The 25698-nt window shown below is 35.6% G+C and overlaps 2 protein-coding genes across 11 annotated transcripts in view; one reads left to right on the forward strand and one right to left on the reverse strand.

Moving 5' to 3' along the window:
• On the reverse strand, window positions 1–23981 carry LOC112046911 (uncharacterized). Of its 6 annotated transcripts, none has more exons than XM_024083758.2 (5): window positions 23803–23981; window positions 2339–3450; window positions 1584–1784; window positions 884–1003; window positions 1–333 (listed from the first exon to the last, which is right to left on the reverse strand). In XM_024083758.2, the coding sequence occupies exons 2-5, from the start codon at window positions 3399–3401 to the stop codon at window positions 104–106; spliced, it is 1614 nt and encodes a 537-aa protein (XP_023939526.2). In that variant the 5' UTR covers window positions 3402–3450; window positions 23803–23981; the 3' UTR covers window positions 1–103. The 6 variants fall into 6 exon arrangements, with proteins under 6 accessions (XP_023939526.2, XP_052738476.1, XP_023939527.2 ...); XM_052882516.1 differs by lacking the exon at window positions 23803–23981 and adding an exon at window positions 14072–14265; XM_024083759.2 differs by lacking the exon at window positions 23803–23981 and adding an exon at window positions 12156–12305.
• Window positions 12366–25698, forward strand: part of LOC112046910 (sphingomyelin phosphodiesterase) — a 35359-nt gene continuing 22026 nt past the window's right edge. For 4 of the 5 annotated variants that reach the window (XM_052882255.1, XM_052882298.1, XM_052882223.1 and 1 more), the window contains exon 1: window positions 12366–12614. The gene's annotated coding sequence lies outside the window, so the exon portion shown is untranslated. The remainder of the gene's footprint in view (window positions 12615–25698) is intronic. The other variant, XM_052882195.1, reaches the window with a different exon arrangement.

Below are 25698 nucleotides of genomic sequence, written 5' to 3' on the forward strand. Positions count from 1 at the left end.
TTTAAAAACAATTTTATTTTGTGAGAAAATAGGTACCATTATTTTTTTTAAACCTAAAACAGGAACAGTCAAACACCGTAAAAGCTTAACACGTGATGCGAATTTAGGAGCAATTAGATTCGTCCGAACTATCACCACAATCGTCTTTTCCATCGCACTGTACACCGCGGGATATGCAACGGTTATTCTTGCACTGTATCTCGTGGGTGCCGCAAGCCGCATCGCAGCCCTGGGGCTCGTCACTGCCGTCCGCACAGTCCGCCAAGCCGTCGCAAAACCTCGATGACATAATACACTGGCCGTCAGTACACGTAAATTGATCTTCGGGACATTCTAAAAACAAACCAAATCGTATTACACGAGTAAAATATGCAGTTAGAGCATTACTACATTTGTATGCAAATCCCGTTATATTTGAATAAGCACATTCATACTGGTAGCCCAGTTCCGTGGACTACTAAACTGTATCTGCACCTGTATTTATAGAGATAAATACGTAGGCAGGTGTATGTAACAACTGGTGGGTAGTTGCGATTAAAATAAACAGATTTTTTATACAGTATTTTAAATGGTTGACGATACAAGCAAGTTGTGACATCGCCTATTATCACCAACACTTCGGAAGTGAGCTCTACTGCCAATACTCTTTAATGAATATTATTTGTAGGTAATATATTGTGTGGCGTAGAGTTTTACGTGAAACGCTAACGCGACAGCAAGAATCCTACAGTTGCGTTATCCTTCTTAATATATGTTGAGGAAAACAAACAACATAATGTTAAAATAACTAAAACGACGAACGCTTAGTATAAAAAAGGGATTATTTTAATAAGGCTATACATTAAGCTCTAGTATATAAAATAAATGGCCTATTGTTACTGACCTAGAGTACAATTGAGTTCATCAAAACCGTCCCAACAATCAATTGAGCCATCACACATTTTCTTATTGGCAAAGCATGATATAGAATGTCCGCAACGAAATTGTTTTGTTAAATCGCAATCTGTAAACATACATAATGTAAACACATATCCACGACCTAGTCGTACTACGTAAATAAGTAGGTATGCAAAATCACTTGTTGAAGTTTATTGAAGAGTTGCAGAAGTAAGTTTGCTAAGATAGTTATTCCATGAAAAATATTATTGGAAATAATTCCTTAGGTACCTACCTATGTTTTTCCAGGTCCACTTAAATTTTATCACTATACCAAAATTCATCAAAATCGGTAAAGCAGTTTAGCGTTCCCATCCGTATATACTTATTACTAGCGAACGCCCGCGACTTCGTCCGCGTGGAATTAAGGTTTTTTACGAATCCCTCGGGAACCATGATTTTTTCTTTGAAAAAAGTAGCCTATGTGTTAATCTAGGCTATAATATCATCTCAATACCAAATTTCAGCTAATTCGGTTCAGTAGTCGAGGCGTGAAAGATAAACAAACATTCACATCATCAAAATCATCAGTTTTCACAAATCTTGGGAAACCTACAAACATCTAAACAAACATTCAAACATCCATACAAACTTTCGCGTTGATAATATTATGTAGGAGTAGAATTAAAAAAGTATGTATACCGTACCACAGTGCATTTCATCCGAACGGTCGTAGCATTGGATAGATCCATCGCACCGGGCAGTAGACGGCACGCAAAAACCGTTTCGACAACGCCAGTCCTCAGGTGAACACGTCACTTGCGTCAATAAACGACAAACGCGCACACCTCGAGCTTTGTCTACAAGCTGGCAAGCTTCGGTTTCCATGGCACATAATCCACCACACCCTGCAAAATTCGAGATATATAATTTTACTTAATACGTCTATATATTTCGGATATGTTATGTATAGTACTAGCGGACGCCCGCGACTTATTGTACATATAAACCTTCCTCTTCAATCACTCTATCTATTAAAAAAACCACATCAAAGTCCGTTACGTAGTTTTAAAGATGTAAGCATATATAGGGACAGAGAAAGCGACTTTGTTTTATACAATGTAGTATATTCCTAATGATGCTTGGAGGCCATTGGATCTACCTCCACCACCTCCACACATAAAGTAAAGCTAAAAGAGATTTTACGATGGTAACAATTGTAAATTATTCAAATATTGTATGATTCCTTTTTCAAAAGAGCAATTGTTTAGTTTATTGCCGGCTTTTCTTTGCACTGCCTTCCGTACCGGTGGTAGAATCTGTACAAATAGTCAAACTTGACGTTTCAAAAGTTCTTGTGAACTAAGCCTACTTGAAATAAATGAATTATGAATTTCATACATGCTTTAAATATGACAACCATTAGAAAATAATTAGAAACTAAATTATAATTGAAAGTCACCTGTAGGGTCATCCATGTCAATGGCGGCTTTGCAGATCGCTACACCGTTTATCTCGTCTAACATACACACTTCATTATTTTGGCACGAGCAAAATCTTTTCGATACATCTCTGTTTATACTATCTTTTGGCATTTTACTTTCATCGCCTTTCCTTCCATCTTTTGGATATGTTTTAATATTCTTACGTATTTTTAAAATAATGTTGCTTATGTGAGTGATATTTTTAGTAGTGGTCAATATAAAAGGGTCATCAGTTGAGCTTATTTCTGTGTACATTTTATCAGTGACTTCGGTAAATACAGGTAGATCTGTAGATATACTGACGATAGCTGAAGATGTTTCATTAATGTCTACAATTTCACTTGGCACTAAATATGTACTAGTAATGTTTTTGTCATTCATAAAATTGAGAGTTGTATAATTTACTAGAACCAAACTTATAACTACTATTGCAACGATCATTACACATATTGAGCACGCTTGTATCTGTGTTCTTTTTGTCTTCGGACTTTCAGTCAACGAGAAGTTTATTATACATCCAATGCCTCTTAGGCCTTTTCTCAGTCTTCTCTGACCTATATCTGTGGCACACAAATCATATTGTGTACTGGTATATTTATGACGAAAGCTGACATCAATTTGTCGAGATATAGTGGGAATGTACTGGGACAGTTCAGAATTATTTATGTTAATATCACTAATAGACGTCTTTCTACCTTTGGATTTATCCGAGTGATTAAAGCTATCTAAGTTATTTTCAACCAATGTATTATTAGTACGCGTTTCTATAAATGCTTGTGCGGAATTTCCTTTTGGAGTAGAATGGTTGTTTGGGGAAAAGTTTGCCTTTGGAGGTGTGATCCCATAATTTCGTATTTTACCTCTACATGTGTAACAATATTTGATTGCTTTATTGTTCTTATTTGGCGCATTGATAATTGCTTTTCTCGCATGGCTGTCTGACCAAAGATGAGAGCAGTACAACGTATTCCAGTTTGAAGACTCATCAAGTACGCAACTTGAATGTGCTAAATTATCGCTAATGTTACTTGGTACTGTCATTATATGTCGTTATAATATCATGTTTCTAAAATAACTCTTACGTACATATCTGAAACAAAAAAAATATTCATGTAGGTAGGTACAACAGAACCCAATAATAACCAATAATAACGGTATATGCGAAAATATTTTAACCAATGTCGTCGCACCCTTCACTCGGCATGAACAGTATTAAGCAGAATCATATAGTATATTCATGACGGCCTCCGTGGCGCAGTGGTATGCGCGGTGGATTTACAAGACGGAGGTCCTGGGTTCGATCCACAGCTGGGCCGATTAAGGTTTTCTTAATTGGTCCAGGTCTGGCTGGTGGGAGACTTTGGCCGTGGATATTTACCACCCTACCGATAAAGACGTATCACCAAGCGAATTAGCGTTCCGGTACGATGTCGTGTAGAAGGCTCGGCCTCTCTCCTTTTAGCAGAGGGGATATGATGCTTAGATCCACCACATTGCTCTAATGCGGTTTGGCAGGCTTACTCTTGTTTTGGCGTCCACTGAACCGCATCATACTTATCGGACGCATCGCAAACGGATTTTTAATTTTACGGTAGAAAAAATCCGTTCGACGCAATCCGTACGATGCAGATCAGTGGACGCACTTGTATGACTTTCTCATCATCATCATCATTATCAACCCATATTCGGATCACTGCTAACCTCGAGTCTCCTCTCAGAATGAGAGAGATTAGGCCAATAGTCCACCACGCTGGAGCAATGCGAATTTGCAGACTTCACACACGCAGAGAATAAAGAAAATTCTCTGGTATGCAGGTTTTCTCACGATGTTTTTCTTTCACCGATATTTAATTTCTTAAAATGCGCACAACTAAAAAGTTGGAGGTGCATGCATGACGGATTCGGATTTAGAGGTCTTATCCAGGGGGCTAATTACTTTCTATACCTACTACTATGTAATACAAAAATACTAAAATCGGTTTGATGCGATGCGTCCTATGCGTACGATGCCGATCTGTGGACGCTTGCCGTTAACCATTATTAGATGCCAATGGTAATGACCGAGACCTATAGCTTAATGTGCTCTCAGAGACACGAGGAACACCACCAACTTCCAACTAGTTGGGAATTTTTACTGAAAATTTCTTAGAAGAAAGAAAAGCTCAGTATCCATAGCCTGACCCAGGAACCGAACCCAGGATCTCATGATCAGGATCAGGATCAGGATCTCGTGATCTGAAACCACATAGTTAACCAACGTACAAGGAGGCAGGTAGAGGTTAGTAGAGCATGTTTTTGGTATATCTACTAGTTTAGCTAGTAGTTAAGTTGATAAAACTGTATTGACGCCAGAGGTTAACGACCAAGTTACACCTCGCATGTAAAATTTCAATTTAAACGCAGTTTGTAATAAGATCGTGTTTCATTTAATTAAATGGGACCCTTATAAGTCTTTAAACGTTACCTAATACGAAAGGGTACACTGTAGGTAGTCCGTGGGTAAAATACGTGATGTATTTATTTCTGTATACAAATACCGTATGGCTTTCTAGTGGTAAAAGAATTTTCAAAATTGGTCTAGTAAATCTAGAGATTAAGATATAGATTATATCTAAAACTCATTTTTAATGGCCAAATCCAAGATGTGCTAGGTCTTTTACTATAAGGAAAGATTCATTGTAGGAAAACATTTAGCACACCGTTCCAATACGGGTTGGCAGTGCAGTCGGTTAGGGTGATAACTGATAATGATATGTTTATTTATAAAGCTATTTTTTAGAAGATACCTAAATATTTTTTGTAGTATCTATTCGAAAATGCTCTATGACTATGAGTATACTTTTTTTACACACAGAAACTTCTTTATGAATTATCGAATGTTAAATTCCGAAATTACTAAGTACTTGGAGCTTAACCCACCACCACCAATCCACAATTTATATCTATCTATACATATAATAAAACTGGGCGATTTCTATACAAAGTTGAAAATATTACTGCTAGATAATTTCAAGTTCGAGTCATCGACATAGCACAGAGAATAGCAAGCTGAAGTTGGGCATGTTTGATGAAGAAAGGATGTCCTCTGGCAAATACGCGTTAAAGGAGACCTCGTATTGGTAAACGATGTCTCCAGCTCGATGGTGCAACTACCTTAATAAGGTCGTATGAAGAGGCTGGATAAGCATGGCTAAGGATCGTCTGTACTTGCGTTCTCTCGAAAAGGCCTATGTTAAGGCCTATGTATACAGCCTGATGATGTATAGAGTGAATTATTGCCCACGTTCAGAGGTCCACGCTGAGTAAACCATGAAAGAATTTACTCGTAATTAGGTTAAGGAATATCGACAAGGATACTAAGTAGGACACGTTATTGATATAACAGAATAAAATCATTTTTATTTTTCCGTTCCCAGACACAGCTTGTAGCCGAAGTTTTTTATGGGAGTAGGTACAATAACAGCACGAGAACCTGAATCTTTTGGTATTCAGATAATAAATTAAACGGAGGGCACGGAGGTTAGAAGCTTTTAGTTCGTACTGTTACTAAAGTTTAACTTACGTACTAATTTGTGACTTTAAATGTAAAATGATGATACAGAAAATAAAATTCGTTCAATCCTGCATAGTGAAAATGAATGAAAATAGAGCCTTGATAGCCCAGTGGATATGATCTCTGCCTCCGATTCCGGAGGGCGTGATTTCGAATCTGGCCCGGGGCATCAACCTCCAACTTTTCAGTGGTGTGCATTATAAGAAACTAGCGGACGCCCGCGACTTCGTCCGCGTGAAAATCGATGTAAACTTTGGTTCAGTAGGAGTTTATATGATCACTAGCGGACGCCCGCGACTTCGTCCGCGTAAAAATTGATGTAAACTTCTCTACCTCTACCTTACCCTGCTCGTAAACCTACCCAACCCTACCCTACCCTACCCTACCCCTACCTTACTCCTACCCTACCGCTAACGCTAACCCTTCCCTCCCCTCACCTTACCCTACCCTAACCCTACCCGTAACCTATCCATACCCTATCCTACCCTACCCCTAATCTACCCCTACCCTACCCCTACCTTATTACTCCTACCCTACCGCTAACCCTAACCCTTCCCTACCCCTACCTTATCCCTTTTTTTTTTTTTTACGTGGGGAAATCCTCATGGATACCTTCTCGCCACAGGGAGGCAAGAAGGTTATGTCGGACTTCAACCGACTAAAACCCCACGGTGTTCCGACTCGCCGCCTGATGACTGACCCACGGGAACATTTCGTAAACTACCGCAACCCAGCCAGCGACACTCTTAAATTGAGCTCTCCTGTAGTTTTATTAAGATCGCTTAGGAAACACTGATAGCGTTAACGACTCGAGGACTTATCTCCGATGGGTGACAGATTCACCCCTACCTTATCCCTACCCTAACCCTTCCCTACCCGTACACTACCCCTACCCTACCCTACCCCTATCCTACTCCTCCCCTACCCTATACGTTCCATATCCTTCCCCTACCTCTACCTTGCCCCTACCCTACACTACCCCTACCTTATCCGTACCCTACCCTACCCTACCCTACACTTTCCCTAAATTACCCCTACCCTCAGCAAAATTGGTCCAGCCTTTTGTGCGTGGTGCAATGACCAAAAGACTATAATTTCCCAAGCGACTTCTATGCTAATACTATAAAGAGGTAAAGTTTGTGTGGTTGTCGGGGGTAATCTCTGGATCTACTGGACCGATTTGGAAAATTCTTTTACCAATAGAAAGCTACATTATTTGCGAGTGTCATAGGCTATGTTTGGTCCTCATATTCATACGGGAACGGGAACCACGTAATTGAAACCGCGGGGCGTCATATAGCGGCATTTCTGCGACTTTCAGAAATTTTGTATTATCTCCGAAACTATATAACTAATTAACATACTGTAAAGGGCAAATCTTATCTCTATAATATCCTTGTGATTATTAAATCATTTATTTTGATAAGGTTTTAAGTTTAGTTGTGTAAATAATGACGTAAACCTTAGTTTAAAATTTAAATAATTTATTAAAGTACTAAAGGTACTATATCTGCTAAAATATAAAAGATAGATATATGGTGTCGCGGACTTTTTTGTAGAACTTTTAAAGGTTCAAAAAGCCTCCATACATTTATTTCAGTTATACGCAATGGTTGAGGCAGCGCATGCGAATAAGTAAGTTTTTCAGTCCGACCTGTAAGAGAAAACCCGCGATATCTCAGTAGGTATATATGATAGAAATATAAAATATAGCCTATAGCACTCCCCAATAATGTAGCATTCTACTGGTGAAAGAATTTTTAAAATCGGTCCAGTAGTTCCGAAGATTACCCCATTTCAAAAAATTGTTACAAACTTACAAACTTACAAACTTACAAACTTTACCTCTTTATAATATTAGTATAGATTAAATATCACGTGTCTCAAACGGTGAAGGAAAACATTGTGAGGAAAACTGCATACCAGAGATTTTTTTTAATTCACTGCGTGTGTGTAGTCTGCCAATCCGCATTGGGCCAGTGTGGTGGACTATTGGCCTAACCCCTCTCATTCTGAGAGGAGACTCGAGCTCAACAGTGAGCCGAATATGGGTTGATAATGCTGATGATGATGAAGGTAAAATTGCAAGTTTTTTAATAAGATTATCAGCTTTTCTTGTACCTACCATTGTGTATTCTGTGCTTATGAGTACTCAAGTGAAAATGATACCAACTAAAGTGTAACAGAATCTGAATAATTTTGTCGGACGATCTAATTCTGTTCCGAAGAACAGATATTATTATAGCGTAAGACCAAAAAAGCTTATATATTAGCTATGCAATGGTTTCGATAACACCTTAAAGTTATGGGAAATAACTTCAAGGTATAACTACATGGGTAGGGTAGCGAATTTACGGACAAAATCAATTTGGATTTAACCAATTCACGCAAAACCCACTTCAAACATAAAATGTATAAGAAATACGAAATTCACGGAATTGAGAACAAGTAACAATCGAAACTTTTGGAAAGTTTTATGCCGTGAGAAAATTGAATTGAAAAAAGGTTTGACTTTTTGAATGTTGTGAATTGAGCTTTGAACGTTTGGAAACATATTATACTGGCACTTTTTATCTTATGCGGATAATTCTGGCATATTTGTATAGAGAGTTAAATACATAACTGTCGCTAGATGTATCCAATGAGGTACAGTAGTGAGAGTTACTGTATGATGCTGGCAAGTATCCCACGAGAGGCGAAAGTCAAATATGCAAGTTGTTGTCTTTATAAACGACAAAGCGGGTTTTCTAACGATTTCTATTATTTAAAAAAGTTGTACTTGTATCAGGAAGTTATATGAAACTACTACCTAACCTGTCATATGAAATTTCATCACAGAAAAAATATTATTAAAACTTATTAATTTGTCTATTTCTTGACCACTTGTTACAAATTAAAATTCCTCTTTTGAACTTATTGCTCACATCATACTTACTAATCGAGATAATCGACTGAAAAACGTAAGTGTTATGTAAGCTGTTTCTTATTCATATATCACACCTAGAAAATTTTAAATACTAAATAATAAAACTTTAATTAATATTAATAAAGTACTTCTTCAAAAGTATGTTGATTTGTAATCACAAAATTAAAAAATATTAAAATAATTATATGCTGACCTTTCTAGGCCATTTTAAACTTAAACCGTTTTTAACGGATCACTGTTAAAACAATTGAAAATAATTGAGACAAACGCACAAAAGTGAGCAAAAAAGAAATTACTTACGTGACTGCTGTGTTGAGAGCAATTTCAAGTTTAACTATACGTTTAGGAATGACGTTAAACGGTACTATCGAGAGGAAGGCTTGAACACGTCTAGGTGCCTTCCAGCGGCGTGCCGTGTATCGGACTACCGTTGCCACTGACAACGTCTAAACAACTTAGCACCAACACCAGCACCCTGAATACCGTAACCGTTGAACGAGAGAGACGTAAATATAACGATACTGTAATAAAGAAAGGGAGGATGCTATAGGGCTGGCAGTATGGTGTACTCGAAGTGCTCCCGTGCTCAACGAAGAGGAACAGCCGGCAACTGAACGAACACATGTTCCCTTTCCAACCCTTCAGGCAAATGCATATATTGCACCTACTTTAAATGTATACGTGCATGATATGCAGTTTATTTTAATTAACTGGTACGGAAACCATTTTTCTACTCCCATTTCGTAATCTACTCAATATAAAACCTGAAACTATATCACAAAGCTATATTAAGTATGTAATTAACATTACCACACGGGTAAACCGTGCTACAATGATTTTTTTTTCTAATTTTTAAATAGTTCATTGGCTACAAAAGATCGGGCTTCCTTCCAAGAGACAAAATCGAGAGACAAAAGGCCATGCCGAACGTCAATATTATTATATTATACGTAAATACTGAGTTTTGTTTATTCTTTAATCATGGTCGGAGAAAAAGTATTGTGTGTCACTGCACTTAATTAGCCATTGTAGCACTCGTGCTGTCTATTGTGCAATTCGGCTTTGCCTCATTGTACAAAAATCACTCGTGCTACATTGGTCCTCATTACATGACATTGGCATAAATAACTATTTTACCACAGTAAATTATTTTTGAATTGTGAAAGCTTCATTTTCCTAAAGGCTTCTAAAGATTATGTACATTGTATGAGAAGAAAGAAATTTTGACTTGTTAGTCATTATGAAACGTTCGTAGAAAAAAACTACGTGTTGAGCTAGTTGGTTTTTAATTTTACTAGTAAAAAGCTTGAATCCCATACTTAAACACAGATTCGTTATTTATATTAAGAATACCCAAACTAAAGATGTCTAAGGGTTCCAATGGCTTTAGCTTCCATGATTTAACCTAAACACACTAACAGTTAAAGCTTGTAATTAATTTTCATTGGAATTTCAATAACATCTTCCGATAAAAACAAGGTTCTGAGTAGCCTATAACCAGCTTATCGTAAGGACAATAACAGAATCTATGACAAACCTACGAGTGCTGCTGGTGAATGGCGATCTGGGTAAAATAGAATTCGCATGTGTCTAGTTAATTTTATACGGATTTCGTTTGGAAGTTCCTAATTAGTCTTATTATATAATAACCTAATACAAGAATTTCTACTTCCGATCATAATGAAGCTTATGGCCTTGAGTTTCTTTTTTCCTATGGAAATCCCATGAAAATCTATTTTGTAGTTTCGGAGATCGAGAGCAATAATATTGAAATACTAGCGGACGCCTGCGACTTCATCCGCGTTGAAATCAAAGCAAACTTTCAACCCCTATCTCACCACTTTAGAGGTTGAATTTTAAAAATTGTTGAATCACATTATATTTCATATTTTTTATGATTTATGAACACATTTTTATAAATGTAACTCTAAAAATGAAGGACAACTTTTCATACAAACTTTCAACTCCTATTTCACCGCCTTCTTTATTTATGTTTTGCCCCAAGGTCCCATTTACCATTATACCAAAATTCATCTAGATCGGCTCTGTCGTTTAGCCGTGAAAAAGTAACAGACAGACAGACTTACTTCTATAATATTAGTATAGATAGTCAAAATTTATATTTAAATTCGTTTAATCGTTTTTGTGTGGCTGAGTCCTAAACATCCGAACTTCTAGTTAACTTTCTAACATTAAAAAGACTGATAATAAAATGATACCTAATAATATATAATAGAATAATATATTATACGATACCTACTCGTAATATTCTAAAAAGTTAATTAAAAGCTAAAACGCGCTTTTATCGAGTCCCCAAATTAAACATTCAAGTCCAAATGTGGAACACAACTTTAGGTTAATGTCGTTGTTATCATGATTGTTAATTTGGGACAATAATAAATAATTAGAATTATTTACTACGTTCAAATTTAATTAGAGTACAAACAATTTTTTTGTTATTGTTTTATATTTGAACATTAGCGGACGCTTGTGACTTCGTCCGCATGAAATTCCCACAAGAACCATGGGTTTTCTTTTGCTGTTTGCTCTTTATTTATTAACCTCTATATTATAATGAAAGTCCCATCAAAATCGGTTCAGCTGTTTCAAATATGCCCTGACAAAAATGACCAAACAGACAATAATTTAAAAAAGGTTGTTTCTGATTTAGTATCGTGTAAATAACCTAAGCACTCGAGAAAACATAGTAGACACAGACACAGATGTAATACTGTAGTTATTCAAGTAAATTTCACGTATACTACGTTAGGTAGAAAGTTACGATTAAAGGAAAATCACCTGAAACTATGAAAGGAGTAAAGAAAAATTTTACTGCAGTATTCGTAAGGTTTAAAACGTTAAATTTTTTTTAGCATACGATGAACGATTACGATCAAATTGGTTGGAAATTACACTATCAGACTCTACATACGAGTAAATACAATAAACAGGAAGTGCATTGTTTATAAACTATTATGTTAAGCCAATATTTACCTTTCTAGGTGCTACCAGCGTTGGTCACATAAACGATATTTAGTGAAAAGTTTATCTATAGTCGGAAATAAACTTTTTTGTATTAGGTATGTGTAGTGACGATGTGTATAATTTAATTATAATCTACTGTCTAAGTCGATATTTTAAGCTACTGCAATTTTCGTGTTTTTTCAATTCGATCGTTGAAATCGAAGTATTTTCCAATTGGAATAGATTTTTTAATACTGTCTATATGTATGACTGACCATCTGAATGAACATCTACAGTATGTTACGACAATGAAAATGGAAGCTCATTCATGACATTGAGGTGAATGTCTTACATAACAGGAAGTTTTTAAGTGATTTTCATGTGCGTACCGCACAGGGGACCTCTGGGCGGCAGTCGCGCGGCACCGACGCGGCACAGGTGCCTGGTGCACAGGTACTGTGTGTGCAATGTGCATCTCGCGGATGCAGCCGCGGTCTCCATCGCTGTAATGCGACTGGTGCCCAACACGCAGGCCGAGGGAATCAGAACTCTCACTGCGCGCGCCGCGTGAGGTTGTGCTTACCCACCCGTCACCCGCGCCTTCGCTCTCTCAGTGTTCTGGCTCGCGGCCAGCGCGTGTATACGTAAACCGTGCAATTTCTCTACACAAGAATTAGTATGTGAATGCGATTTTTTTATTTGTCCCGCACGAAAACTAGTGAAATGTTATTGTTGGCGTACTGATCGGAACGCGCGTTCACTGCTCTGCTGTCTTGACACTTCATGAGGACTGATTGTTTATATTGCTAAGGTGAGCTCGTTGTACTGTACCTAGGTAATTACGTACCTGCCTAATTGAGTTTAATGGTTGACAAACGTTGGACATTTTGCTATGTTAAATCTAGAGGAAGTCAGGTCTAGGCTGTAATTACTGTGTTTAGTTTGAAATACAATAAATTTTTGATTGTTTGATTACACTTAGATATATTATTACCTATTTACTTAAGTCTCTTCGACAGATTGAAATGCCAATAACCAATACACAATCGTTGATTATATATACGTCCCTTCATATAATCAAAGTACACAATAAACTATTATGAATATATAATATATATATTATACATTCATAATATATAATTATATGAATACGTTCCATAGGTACAATCATATTAACCTAAAGTCTAACACAATTAGTAATGATAAAAATGTTATTTCAATAAATAAATAATATTGATAAGGACCAAAATAAACTTTTTCCTTATTATTGAAAACAATCCTAGCCAGTTAGCTATATTGAATTACACATTAAATACTGTGACTGTTGTTTATTGTAAACTTAGCTTATATATAAGTACCGACCTATACCTAAATAGATTAATATCCTATACTTCTACGAATAAAATAATAATAAAGACCCATCCAAGAGATCTACTCAACTTTCCAATTTAAAAGTTTATAATGTTATTTTTGCTTTCTTACAACAAAACTAGGTAAAATAACAACCGTTATCCGCCTCAGTTATTTAATGTCTTCTTCATAGTTCATTCTTATAATAATTTTTCGTGTCTGTTGTGACTGGTTGCCGTCAAAACGCGAGTAGGCCAATGTAGTTTTGTCCCACTTCTGATAGCAATCGAAACGACATCATGTTGAAGTGAAGTGAAGGCAAAGGCTCCATAGTAATTACATCGCTTGCGATTTTTCGTTTACATTTTGATCCGATTAACCGTAATTCTCTTTTATATTCATAACAGGTTTATGTGGCCCTGATCAAATATGGCAGCAGTAGTAGGTCGCTTTGTGACAGAGTTCAAATTTCAAATTCTTTTGTTTGTTTGAAGTTGGCTTATTTCAAAAGCTCGTTTAAAAGTTGAGATTGACTACCAACTTGTTTATGTTCCCAAGCGTTAGTAGTTTGTGAGTCTACTATCGGTTGAGAAAGCAAATTCTGTTGAGAAGTCGGCAAGAAGCTCAGCAGCTGACGTTTCAAAATAGTCATTATCTTTTCGAAACAGTAGCGATTGTAGAAAGGAAATCAATATGTAACATGACTAGAGCGGAAGAGAATTTGATTGAGCCTAAACTCGAAGAGTTTATTTTGTTTGGTTAAGGAGTTCCAATGTTAACCTTCCGAGTCTAGATCAGCCACATTGCACCATAAATTATTGTATACCGAAAGCTTATCCAAGAGTCCAACGAAACGTCACAAAGTGGTTTTAATTTAACTACCTATGTTCCGTAAAAGACTTTGCTGCGGACACTAACCTGAATCGAGTGGAGTGTCCCGTGGAGCCAGGCCTGGTCCGTCGTCTTCTCGGCAGAAGTAGGTCGCTGATATGTTGGTTTTCTTCACAATATGTCACCTCACAATAGATAAGTTGATAGCACAACGAAGATTAGGAATAGTATGTCCTTTTATCGCGATATGGTTATTTTAACGGGGATGCGTTGTTAGCCGCTCGACTGGTTGCGGGTAACTGATTAAAAAGTTCAAATGATTGTGGAACGTTTTTCTTCAATAGAGGTCGTGCCTGCAGCAATTGGTCTATAATAGGGATTATAAAAAATTATGATATTTGAAACTTCCTCAAGGTTGGTTGTACCCTTTTTTATTTTTTGTTTTTGTTTCAGTACAGAACAACCTAGATTTGATCCACTTTTCAGGGCAAGTTTACCTAAATACTCGTACTACTCGTTGATAGCTACCTAATTAATTAACATAGAGTCATTTATCTTCCAAGCAGATCTTCTGTGAAACTGTGATTTGCATTGCAAAGCTACGAGGTCATCAACTCTTCTTATTAGGAACAACATCTTTTTCCACACAGTATTTTCCCATCACAGTAGGTTCTAGGAGCACGTATTGTGTACTAACAATGCTGGCTTACTAAATTATAACTTAATGGATATAATCACTGCCTCGTTGGAATATTAGTCTATTGTTTTGGTTAAGTCCATATGGCCAATGGAGTAGTTACGCAGGGGCTAGGCGGTACAATGCTTCGGGGCCCTCAAGCTCAGGCCCTCGAATACTTACCAGAAAATCGTGATCGAACTGTACTTAGATCTTACCTAGCTACGCCTCTGCTTATGGCCATCCGAGTTTTAAATAAAGCCTATTAAAAAGTTTTGAGTTTTCCTTTCTTTGAATAAACTCTCTAGGAAATCGGAATAGGAAAGTTAGTAAAATACCTAGGTTTTAGAGAACACGAGATTCTGTCGTTCGCAGTTCTTATTATTTGCTAATATTTGCACATCACAATATATTGTCAATATTATCGACAAGACATTGTCAATATTATGGACAACATGTTGGCTAAGGCTGGCTAAATTTGTACCACAGCGTAAGTCGTATCCCGGCAATAATCATAATCATTATCATCATCATTATCAGCAGACAGACGTCCACTGTTGGACATAGGCTTCTGCCTTGATGAACAGTTTGTTCCTTTCATGCCCTGCAACGATTACTTAATCTGTTTAAAATACGCGACGGTTTTTCACTTTGGTATAGTATAGTGACTCAATTCTTGATCCTTCAATTTTATACTAAAAATATCTTCTCTATGTAAATAATTTCTTGCGTAACTTGTTCGCTATACATATAGCTGTTCTAGCTATGTATTAATTTGCTGAACATCTCTGTAGATAGCAAAAAGGTGAAATCTGTTTGTGCGAGCGCGCGTACAGTGTGAGGTGGTTCTCGAGTGTAAATGCTCGTCGAATGCAATTAACCGCTCGTTATTAAGCTAGTAAAGATAATGCATAATTATTCCAACGCGCATTATATTATAATGTATAGCCGTTCTGTAGTTGCGTCGTGTCTATAACTTTTTCAAAACATAGTTATAAATGTGATAGTGTATCATCGTTCATTATCAGCCTGTTTTAACGGCCCTCTACAGGATCAGGCCTCCTCCCTTATAAGAGAGGGTATATGGAGCGTTGACCCACCACGCTGTTGCAATGCGGGTTGGCGAGCTTAGGTTGAAAGTGTTAAAATTAATGACTACTATCAATCAGATGGTAATTATAATTACTGGGGCCGATGGTTTAACGTGTTCTCTGCGACACGGGGGATAAAACCACCAACTTCCCGACTCCGTCGAATTATATTTTAAATTTTCTCAGAAAGAAAAACTCAGTATGTTACAGCCCGGCTTAGGATTCGAACTCAGAACCTCTTGATCCGAAATTACATAGGCTTACCACCAGACGAGCGAGGCAATAATTTTTATATCGAAAATTAAATAATCCCCGTAGTGGCAGATAGTATATAAAATCTAAAAGGCGGACGAAATCGCGGACTTTATCTAGCAAATAAAAACTTATAAAAATCCATTAAATTATATCTAATGAACTACTTTTAGTCGCGAAACCCACTACGATTACGTTTTTACTAACATTCGTTTCAACCTATTTGTAACTTTACCTTTCAATTCGGTTTGTAACCACAAAAACTAAGGATATGTAGCACAGAGAACTTGAAATCGATAAATTACGAACCTACCGATATTCATAACATAAAAAGACTCTGAAACAGCTTATAGAGCTTATGGTAAGCATTTTCTATTTGCAATTTTTTAATAACTAGCTGACGCCCGCGACTTCACATAATATGACCTCCTCTGAGGCCTATGATTGTATAATCATAATTATGTAACTTTCAAAAATATCGTATTAATTTTACAAGCACTTCAAGTATTAAGTTTACAAGCACTTTTAAAAACGTCAAGTTTGACTCTACCATCGATTCGAAAGTCTTTAACTACCTTTACCCCGACTGTTAATATATAAACTGCGATAAATATGGTTTTATCTCAAAACAGTAACCCAATAAAGGCTAACAAATAAAGATGTAACACTCAATGTATTAATAATGTAGTCAATGGTTAGGTATAGGTGCTTATTATACATTAGCGGACGCCAAATTCAAATTCAGTTTTTTACAAATCCCGCGGGAACCATGGATTTTCCCGGGAGTAAAAGTAGCCTATGGGTTAATCCAGAGTAAAATTTACTTTTATTCCAAATTTCAGCAAAATCGCTTGAGTGGCAGCGCAAAGGTCCTCCATCATCCATTATTTTATAACCATGGGGGTAGAGTTTATCAAAATCCTATTTAAGCGAACGACTTCATCTTAGTAGCTCCAATTTCAGTTCAATCAGTCGAAAATCCAAGAAATTTACCTATACAAACTTTCATCCCCTATTGTATCTCCTTAGAGGTGGAATTTTACAAAATCCTTTCTTAGGGGATGCCTACGTCACAGAAGCTTTACGCATGCAAAGTCTAGCCCGATCAGTTTAAAATTGACAAAGTATCATACAAAATTTCATCCCCATTTGGGGGTAGAATTGATCAAAATCCTTTCTTAGCGAATGCCTACGTCATAACATCTACCCAAATTTCAGCCCGATGCGTCCAGTGGTTTGGGCTGTGCGTTGATAAAAAATTATAACAATCAGTTAGTCAGTCAGTCACCTTTGAGTTATATATATTTAGATATACCGGTACTCCTGTGATTTTATGGTCCGTTTTCGTAATATAAAGAAGATGTGTAGAATGCTTTTGTTTTTTAAATTGTGCCATCCTTTGTGTACCAACTTTCATCGTCAGGCCAAAGGAGGTTAACGGCGATTTTCGATGAGCGTAGAATGACAAGTGGACGCCAATGCAACATCATAAATAGTAAGGCTCTAATATTTTATGTAGTCTAGATGATGATCTGAATAGCAAATAATACGGAAATGCTTTAAGTAGCTACGAAGGAAGATGTGTAAAAGATACCAACATCAGAGGATAGTGACATGGGTATTGATTATATCTCCATGAAATGAGGCCAATAAAGTGGCTGTGTATTTGTTTCTCTCATTTATTTAATAAATTATTTTTTATTAAATTTTTAACAATGTTAATATAAAAATATAATACAAAACACTATTCAAAATTTATAATTTTTATTGTAAACTACTTTGAAATAAATAAATTTTGAATAACTTAATTTTTTTTTCGACTTTAATAATAACAAATACACAGCCACAGGCCAATAATTATAGTGTAATAAAGGTATAGGGGTTATGGACTCCACTTACTGTTGTACACTCTGTAAGTAATTAATCTGTAATTAATTTGAAGTGGGAATTACATCAGACCTTGCAATTACCATGGGAGATTTTCCATTTCTCGCATAATAGGTTGTAATAGGTATCTAATTAATTATTAACTCTGTAGGCAATGGCCATATAAAGCTACATTTTATAACTAAAAAAAAAATTACCTATTTATTAATACAAAAAATATATTTTAATAAAATTGAAGTTTCTGTCTGTGATTTCACGATAACTATGTTTTCTCAAGTGATTATATTTATTTACACGATTCTAAAACGCAATTTTTGTCTGTCTGTCGCTTTCTGTCTGTTTGGGTTATTCTCTGGAACGGCTGAACTTTCACTTGTACATAGAAGAAGGTTATTGAGCAACATACATTATAAGCTATTTTTTATCCCGGAAAAGTTCATGGTTCCCGCGGGATTTACGAAAAACTGAAGTTCACGTTAACGAGGTTGCGAGTTTTCTTTGCGAGCGTTAACAGAACGCAAAACCAATAGTATCGTGTATAACCTATCCTAAATATAGCTATCTGCATAATTAAGCTATCTCAAATAACAAACAACACATAAAACAGATAATAAGCAGCTGTGTATTCCAGCAAACCCGTTACAATAAAGGTCAAAAGTATGCAAACGCGTGTCGTCGACACAATGATTGCACACATGAAATGTAATCGATAACTGTGAGACATACAAAGGCGTCTTTAATAAGTTTCTGTTATGTCACAGCAAAAAGAAAGCGTGCTGGGGGTCAAACGTTATTAAGAACATATGCGGTATATATACGGATATATTATATACGCCAGCCACAGATGATCAAGTTGATTGTCAAGTCTGATTGTCTGATGTGAGCAGTGAAAACTTTTTTTTACTCATTGCAAATTAGCCCTTGACTACAATCTCACCTGGTAGTAAGTGATGATGCAGTGTAAGATGGAAGCGGGCGAACTTGTTTAGGAGGAGGATGAAAATCCACACACCTTTCGGGTTTGTCACCTCGGACATCGGAACGCTAAATCGCTTGGCGGTACGTTTTTGCCAGTAGGGTGATAACTAGCCACGGCCGAACCCTCCCACCAACTAGACTTGGACCAATTAATAAAATCTCAATCGGCCCAGCCGGGGATCGAACCCAGGACCATTTGGATTTGTAATTCCAACGCGCATACCACTGCGCCATGGAGGCCGTCAAATTTGTAAAACTATGTCCATATTTCGATATTCTTTTCACTGTCAACTTTCCTAAGCGAGCTGCAGATTTGTTGATAAACTTGGTCATCTGTGACTGGCGTTATACAGCAGACCATTAAATGATGTCATATGAGATGCATGCTCTAATACACGGTTATGAGGGATATCGCATTGTATAGCGGAAATATAATAAGGTAAAAATCTCGTGTCATGGCGTTAGTGGTCGCACTCTGCCAAACAATTTCAAACGATTTTAATGATTTTCTATTGGAAATTTTATTCGTATGAGAATATATAATTGATACTTTTTGTACCTTCATATAACCACCCCCATCCTTTTTTGGGATTAAAGAAATTAAAATATCAGAACAATGTTTGCCGGGTCACATAGTAATATTTCTATAATATTATTTTATATTCTAATATGTAGGTACATATATATAACACAAGAGTGTTAGTAAATTTGTGTTTTATAGGCCTTCAAGAACATGTTTAATATGAGACAAAAAAAAAGTAATGAAGAGACATTGTGCCTCTGCAAAGGTTTATATATGAACTTAATTTGCACTGCTCCTTGAATTTACTCATACATAATACATGGATAGGTGAAACTAACAAGTCATACATTATCTGAATAAGGAAAATTTTAAATATAGACATATAATAATATATGGACTTGAATCTGATGTTACTTTAGGCTGAATCATCTCTTCATCTCGCAATACTTTCGAACGGTTTTTGTTTTCTCTGTTACATAATATTGTTAATATATAACTATACCTATTATATTTGGTTTGAAACGATTGTACCACTAAAATTTAAGAATAATTATTAATTCTTATCGCACTATAAGTAAATTAAGTCTTAACTATTAAATACTTTATCTACGAGTATGCCCAGCAAAACATATAGGTATTATTTTCTACGGCGTGCGTTACTGAAATACGAGTAGATAGTAAAAACAACAACAATGTATAGCTGAAATTTCAGCCAAAAATATGTCTATTTTAGGGAAATATTTATAATTTTTTATCTTTCAACTTTCGATTAGTAATAAATAGAGTACTTTAATCAAACGGCATTTCTTAAATAAACATAATATGTTAATATATATATATTGAGGCCTCTGAGTCTACATAACTAAGTTATTTACGAATTAGTATAATAATATATTATGGTTTGTAAATCGCGTTGCTAACAATTCAGTTCATGTGAATGAAACCCTATAATATGTATTTATTATGTACAAAGGCTACCTGTTTTCATCAGGTAAATAAGTATGTTTAACGATTATTAAATTATCTGCTTAAATGATTAGACTTGAGACTACAATAAGTATAATACTTGCGGAACGGCTTCAACTTCGTCCGCGTGAAAATTCTAATACCGTCATACATAACTTTTCCGTATCTTTCAACGTCCGTAACGAAATATTTCAAAAGATATACACCTTTTCGCCAATTTTTCATTGATGTTCCGCTCCTAGTCCAGGATCCGGGGAGCATTTTTACAAATTACCTACTCAAGTATAGTTATCAAGTTATTTTTCATAAGTAGCTTCATCAGCATCTTGATGACACGCTCAACTTTTCCCAAAGCTGCCAGGGTTAATCTATCTACGCTAAAGCTACCAGAATCAAGAATTTTCGAAAATAAAAAGTTGAGCATCTCATCACGATGAAGTAACTATCGGAAAATTAACTTTTTAGTCGTCTATAATATTTTTCAATAAATTGCTTCTCGCAATAAATGGACTATCCAACACGAAAATAATTTTTAATTTCGAACCAGTAGTTCAACTAAACATACTTTTTGATATTGGATATTACATAATAATAAATACATAAAGCACGAAGAATACTTCCCAATCAAGCTTGTGTCCATATTTGTAAACTACATATTTATTAATATAGCTACTAGATAATTAACACAAGAATTGAAACACAATAGAAGGCAGGCAGCACTTAATCATAAGTAGTTGTAATTCCTTTGTATTATAGTGACGTAGTTTGAAGATAGGTAGTAATTAAATGCATATTGCTAATTCCATATATCGGTCAATACCAAACGCAGTTAATTATTTTAAACAAAGGTTCACGAGTCTACAGAAATTAGTACAATTTGTGTAAATACGCACTTCTTGAACTATATTGGTTTGTCTTCTCAGAAGTTGCCTATTTTCTATATTATAGAACTTAAATAAACTTGCAAAATAGCTGTTATTTTGGAAAATTACGAAACTTGTTTTGTAATAAAATACGCTTTGAATTTTACTGGTTTAATTATTTATAGGTAGGCATCACTACCATAAGTAAATGATAATACTCGTAGTACAACAAATTATCTACCTACCTACCCGGACAGGCGCTTACTACGAAATAATGTTTAATTCATAGCCTTTATTGAGAACCGATCATTTCGCTTTATCTGCTACGTTGATCCAGTAACTGCCTTGTTGGTCATGTGACTAGCCTATGCAATTTCCGACCATGAGGTAGGTTGGACGTGGATTGGGGTATATCCCACAGGTAAATAAAGTTTATCTAACTTCTACGTTGATCGTGATGAACACTCGTGCCTCGGACAGCACGATAAGCCGTCTATTCAGCTAAATATCATTGACGTCAAAACACAACACACTGATTGTTGTTACTCGTAAGTCTAAGCTCCAAATTTCTGGAATAACGAGTTGGCGACCCGTATCGGAAAGCGCATTGTGGGATCAAGACATTTTGTTTGGAAGTCCATACAAGAGGCCTATGTCCAGCAGTGGATGTCCATGGGCTGTTAATGATGATGATGATGATGATGATGATGACGATGATAATGAAAATGATAGAGATCTGACCCTGTAAACTATAGTGGTCTATAACAATAAGCTGATGATGATGAATTCGTTCCAAGGTTGGTTGTCTGCCTTTTGTTTGCTCATTGTAGCTATGGCTAACCATTGTTCGTTGTTTTAAAAATACTTATGTGTAAAGAAAGCTGACATACTGATCTGAAACATGCTTTCTACTTGAATTTAAATTATGGCTGCACAGGGCCGTACTGTTTAGTCCCAGTAGTTTATTCGTATGTCAACAGGGGGATCTTACATGATGATTTTATTTAATCAAATCGGATCAGTAGTTGTGGTGTGCAGTTTTCAAAATCAGCTTATTGACTTCGAAATTAGAAAAAGTTCTTTTGACGATATCCCAAATTCGAAATATACAAACAAATTTTCTTAACTGTCTGGATATCCGGTTGTATATATAGTTGCTGCAATTAAAAATAAACTGCCTCGTTGGTCTAGTTAGCCTATGTGGCTTCGGATCACGAGAGTCGGATTTCGAGTCTTACAGAGTGGTGAGTCTAAGCTATCCCCTTTCCTATAAAGGGAAAGAAATGCCAATGGGTAGGAGAGCACCCGGTAGTCAAAGGAGAAAATGGTACCGACAACATTAGAGAGAGAGTGGACTACCTTCAAAATAAAATGCCTTGTATAGATAGGAAAGCTTTTCGTATACTGACCGCTAAACTCTGTTATGAGGATGGTACCAAGTGATTATAGTAATGATATGAGGAGGAAGACTTGGCTCTGTAGTGGGTTAAAATTATTAAAATAAGTTGCCGTTATTATGAAATTGTTGCATATTTCTCCACTAATTACTCCAGATTGATCCATACGAGTTGTCAAGTAATAATTGCTTCAAATATTACCCGTGTATGCGTACCTTTATAAATCGTACGATACATGGTCTGACGACCTTGATTACACTAAAGTTCGAGACAAATATTCTTATATCAGTACGTATTATGGGCCAACGGGGTCAATTAGGTACATTACATTATCGTCTTATTACTGAGCGTCATTGACATCACGTATCACGACGGATCAATAGTCAACAGTGCTTGGTCAACCTACAAACAACCTACAATCTTTTTAAACTTATTCCAACCAGAAGTTGTACATTATAATCGTATTTGACTGTGTATTACTTTGTTTTTATTGTTTTATTTTATTGGCTTTAATAACATTAGATACCACAAACCTTACTATTTATACGTAATTGATTTTATTCGGTTATCAAAGTACATTTCATATTGTATTATATCGGTCATTAAATATATTAAAAAAATAAAGATAAATAATAAAAAATAAAGTAAATGAGTATATAGAAACAATTGAGTTTCCAAGAAAAGCGGAAAGTTTCAATTAAGTTCAGCCTTATTGGTCCAGCGCATCGTTTGTCAGCAGTTTTCAGGTGAGTTCATTTTCATTTCGTTCTTTTCCGGTTAAGTAGTTTTATCTAGATAGCCTTTTTATTTTATTTTTTGTACCATTTCAAATATTCTGAGCGTGTACACATAATAATTTTAAACACTAGAAACAAACTTCCGTTCTTAGATTACAGAGATATAATCTAAGCTTCCTTTAATTGACATCGTGAAAGTGAAAGAAATATATTAAATAATATATTAAAATAATATAAAATAAGTACCGTTTTCATAATCGTTTCATACCTATTCACAGGTATGAAACGATTATGAAACACACACTGAAACGAACTGTCATACATTTCCTACGAATAATAACAATACAAAGTTATAGTACCTCGACCGTAAAGAGAATGCGGTAGCGTTTGTGGACGTTAATAAATATTAGCATTGTATTAAGTAAAATGTGATAGTTTTATCTCTTACCTTGTTACATTCATGTTGAACTTGGTTACAGGCACTTTACCGCATATCACTTTTAAATTACAATAGCATTAACAGATATCTGATGTTTCACACGTTTTCTTGTCATCCAGGCCGGCTTCAAGCACTATTTATACGCGACTGGTTTATTGATAGCTTGGTCGTACAGTCCTGAGCAGTGAATATCAAATGAGAAAATCTACGCGTTCAGTGACCAACCTTGCCCCTAACCGACTATATGAATACGACTGTAGGTATTCCTAGCAATTATAGTGCACAACGAAGATATGAGGAAATCTAGACTAGACCTAGCGTCTACACAAGCAACCATTTAATACAAATTCGTTTGCGTATTTCGTAAATACATAAATAGGTATATCTCGGAAACGGATTAGACGATGTGACTTTTGTAAAATGTTTTGTAATTAAATTTTTGTTAACAATCTATACTTACCTAGTTATTTAGACATATATTTTGGTATATTTATGAATACTATTTATCAAGATAAAAAATAAGCATAGCTGATCAAAAACTAAGACTGCGGAAGACTGTCTAATATATGAATTTAAAAAAAGATTGCGTAATGATAGAGCTGTTTTTGGTGTGGTGTGATTGTGATGTAGAGTTGCAGTCACAATTTCTGTTATCTATATAAATATCTAAAATTTATAAAACAGTATGAACACTGCAAATTTTAAGTTGTAATATATATCCGAGTGTCTATCGATCACACTGGATATTGTAACACATGCGACATATTATCGAAGACATTAAAAAGTGATACTAGAATACACACAATGCACTACACTAGAATTCACTTTACGTAGGATGTAGAACTACCGGCGCATTGTTCTCATACAAATTCTCTTATTGACAATATCGCTTTCTCACCATCGGCGTTCGTTTAATTGTTTTCAATTAAGTGCATTAGGAAACGTGTGGATGCTAAAGAGCATAATAGAAGTGCATTCCGATGAGATCAAACGACAATGGAAGTTTTGTATGCAGGTGAAAGTGAGTTCGATGAACTAAATGAAAGTAGATATGATATTTTCATAACAAAAGGAACCATAGAATTAGGACACATGGTGGGTATGTCACGTATCGACATTACGTACAATGATTTTAAAACACCCTATTATTATATTCTAAATAGTTGTTATATTATAAATAAACGAAATAAAAAAAAAACGACTAGTTATGTCATAAAATTAACTATGTTAAATTGCAATACGTCATAATAAAAATAAAAAGTTGTTTATAGTTACGTATAGAAAGGGTCTCGACTCTCGAGTCTCAAAGGACACTATTGTTTTGCCTGAGGAAGTGTTAATTTTTCGTCGTTATTGCTACGTAACGTAATGCGCAAGCGATAAATATTTAGAAATTACATAGTTACTAGATGACGTTCTTCTTGAAAATCTCATCTCTTTATCAAAATGAATTTAAATCACAACAGTAGTTTAGCCGTAACGTAAAAAATGTACGTATTTACTTCCCCATTAAAATAATGTAATTTTAGTATGGAGAGTGTTGTTTCATTATATTTTGTTTCAAATATGTATATATTTTTATTAATTATTTGTATATATATTTTTTGCTACTTGCCCTATACTATACAGATTGATTTTCACGCTATAAATACCTGCATGAACATGAAATCTCGTAAAGCGAGAGTCTGTGAGCACATGTTCTGTAATGAGAGTCTGATGGGCAGTACTTTAACATTTTACAGAGGGAAGAGGTAATAACGGTTCAAACTGTTGCAGACTCTCAAATATTTAAGTATAAAGGGATTTGTTTCTGTATTTTCTTGGGAATAATATAGTAAAACATATCCTCAGTCTCAGACCTTTAGAACATTTTATTGTCGAATATCAGCTAGTGTCGAAAACATA

Source organism: Bicyclus anynana, chromosome 1 (assembly GCF_947172395.1).
Source record: "Bicyclus anynana chromosome 1, ilBicAnyn1.1, whole genome shotgun sequence".
Lineage (NCBI taxonomy): Eukaryota > Metazoa > Arthropoda > Insecta > Lepidoptera > Nymphalidae > Bicyclus > Bicyclus anynana.